At 52.5% G+C, this 1399-nt stretch overlaps 1 protein-coding gene across 1 annotated transcript; it reads left to right on the forward strand.

Annotated features, from left to right (window-relative positions):
• The first annotated feature begins 431 nt into the window (after positions 1-431).
• LOC147986061 (uncharacterized) lies at positions 432-761 on the forward strand. The gene has a single exon (XM_087541854.1). It carries the CDS (start codon positions 432-434, stop codon positions 759-761), a length of 330 nt encoding a protein of 109 aa, XP_087397980.1.
• The last annotated feature ends 638 nt before the right edge of the window (positions 762-1399 follow it).

Raw genomic sequence — 1399 nt, forward strand, 5'->3', positions numbered from 1 at the left:
AGAAGTACATGTAGTAGCGTCAGAGACCCCCCGAGTTCATGCATTGGTCTGAGAGGCCTATCAGTTGGAGCAGAGCTGACCACCCGGAGGTGATGCCCTCTCCTGGTTCTTATGCCCTTGTCTTGGATGCCACCTTCGCAGTAGAGAGGCGGGCTGCTCGCTTCTCCCGAGTTCTGATAGATGGCGGCAGCAACATCAACATCCTATACCGAGACACCATGGAGAAGTTGGGAATCAAGCAGAAGCAACTCCTGCCCAGTCGGATTGTATTCCATGGCATAGTCCCTGGCCTATCCTGCTCACCAATCGGCAAGACCCAGATAGACGTCCTCTTTGGAGACAAAGATAACTTCCGCCGAGAGCTGGTCTAGTTTGAGGTGGTGGACCTTGAGAGCCCCTATCATGCGCTGCTTGGCCGGCCTGCACTGGCCATGTTCATGGCAGTCCCCCACTATGCTTACCTCAAGATGAAGATGCCAAGCACCAGGGGAATCCTAACCGTAGTCGGGGACTACAAGAAGTCGTCCGCCTGTGCGGCTGATAGCAGCCGGCTACCCGAGTCCCTCGTGATCATAGCAGAGAAGCAGCTCCTTGACCGTTTTGTGGCAATGCCAGGCAAGCAGCCGGAAATGTCGCCAAACCCCAAGGAGTCGGAAGCTGAGGGCTCATTCAAGCCAGCAAAAGAAATGGAGAAAATACCCTTGGACCCGGAGCACCCAGAGAGGCACGTGGTCATAGGTGCAAACCTTGACAGCAAATAGAAAAGCAAGCTCGTCAATTTCCTCCGTGAGAATTGGGACATCTTCGCATGGTCACCTAAGGACATGCTGGGTGTTCCGGCAGATTACGTCGAGCACAAGCTAAACGTCCGAACCGATGCCAGGCCGGTCAGGCAGCCCTTCGCCGCCTGTCAGAAGAGAAGAGAAGAGTCATTGGAGAAGAGATAGCCTGGCTTTTAGCAGCCGGCTTCATTATGGAAGTGTTCTTCCCAGAATGGTTAGCCAACCCAGTCCTTGTACTGAAGAAGAATAAGAAGTGGCGCGTGTGTATTGATTATACCAGCCTCAACAAAGCTTGCCCCAAAGATCTATTTGCTTTGCCAAGAATTGACCAAGTGATAGACTCCATAGCCGGATGCGAGCTCCTGAGTTTTTTGGATGCATACTTTAGGGTATCATCAGATCAAGATGAACCCGGCCGACAGGCTGAAGACCGCCTTCATCACACCATCTGGAGCCTTCTGCTACCTAACCATGACATTCGGCCTGAGAAATGCCGGTGCCACGTTTCAGCATTGCATGCAGAAGTGCCTCCTCAAACAACTTGGTAGAAATGCTCACGTCTACGTAGACGACATTGTGGTGAAGATGGAGAAGAGTGGCACTTTGCTGGAAGATCT

This window comes from Triticum urartu, chromosome 2A, assembly GCF_056163025.1.
Source record: "Triticum urartu cultivar PI428250 chromosome 2A, HENAU_Tu73, whole genome shotgun sequence".
In the NCBI taxonomy this organism is placed as follows: domain Eukaryota; kingdom Viridiplantae; phylum Streptophyta; class Magnoliopsida; order Poales; family Poaceae; genus Triticum; species Triticum urartu.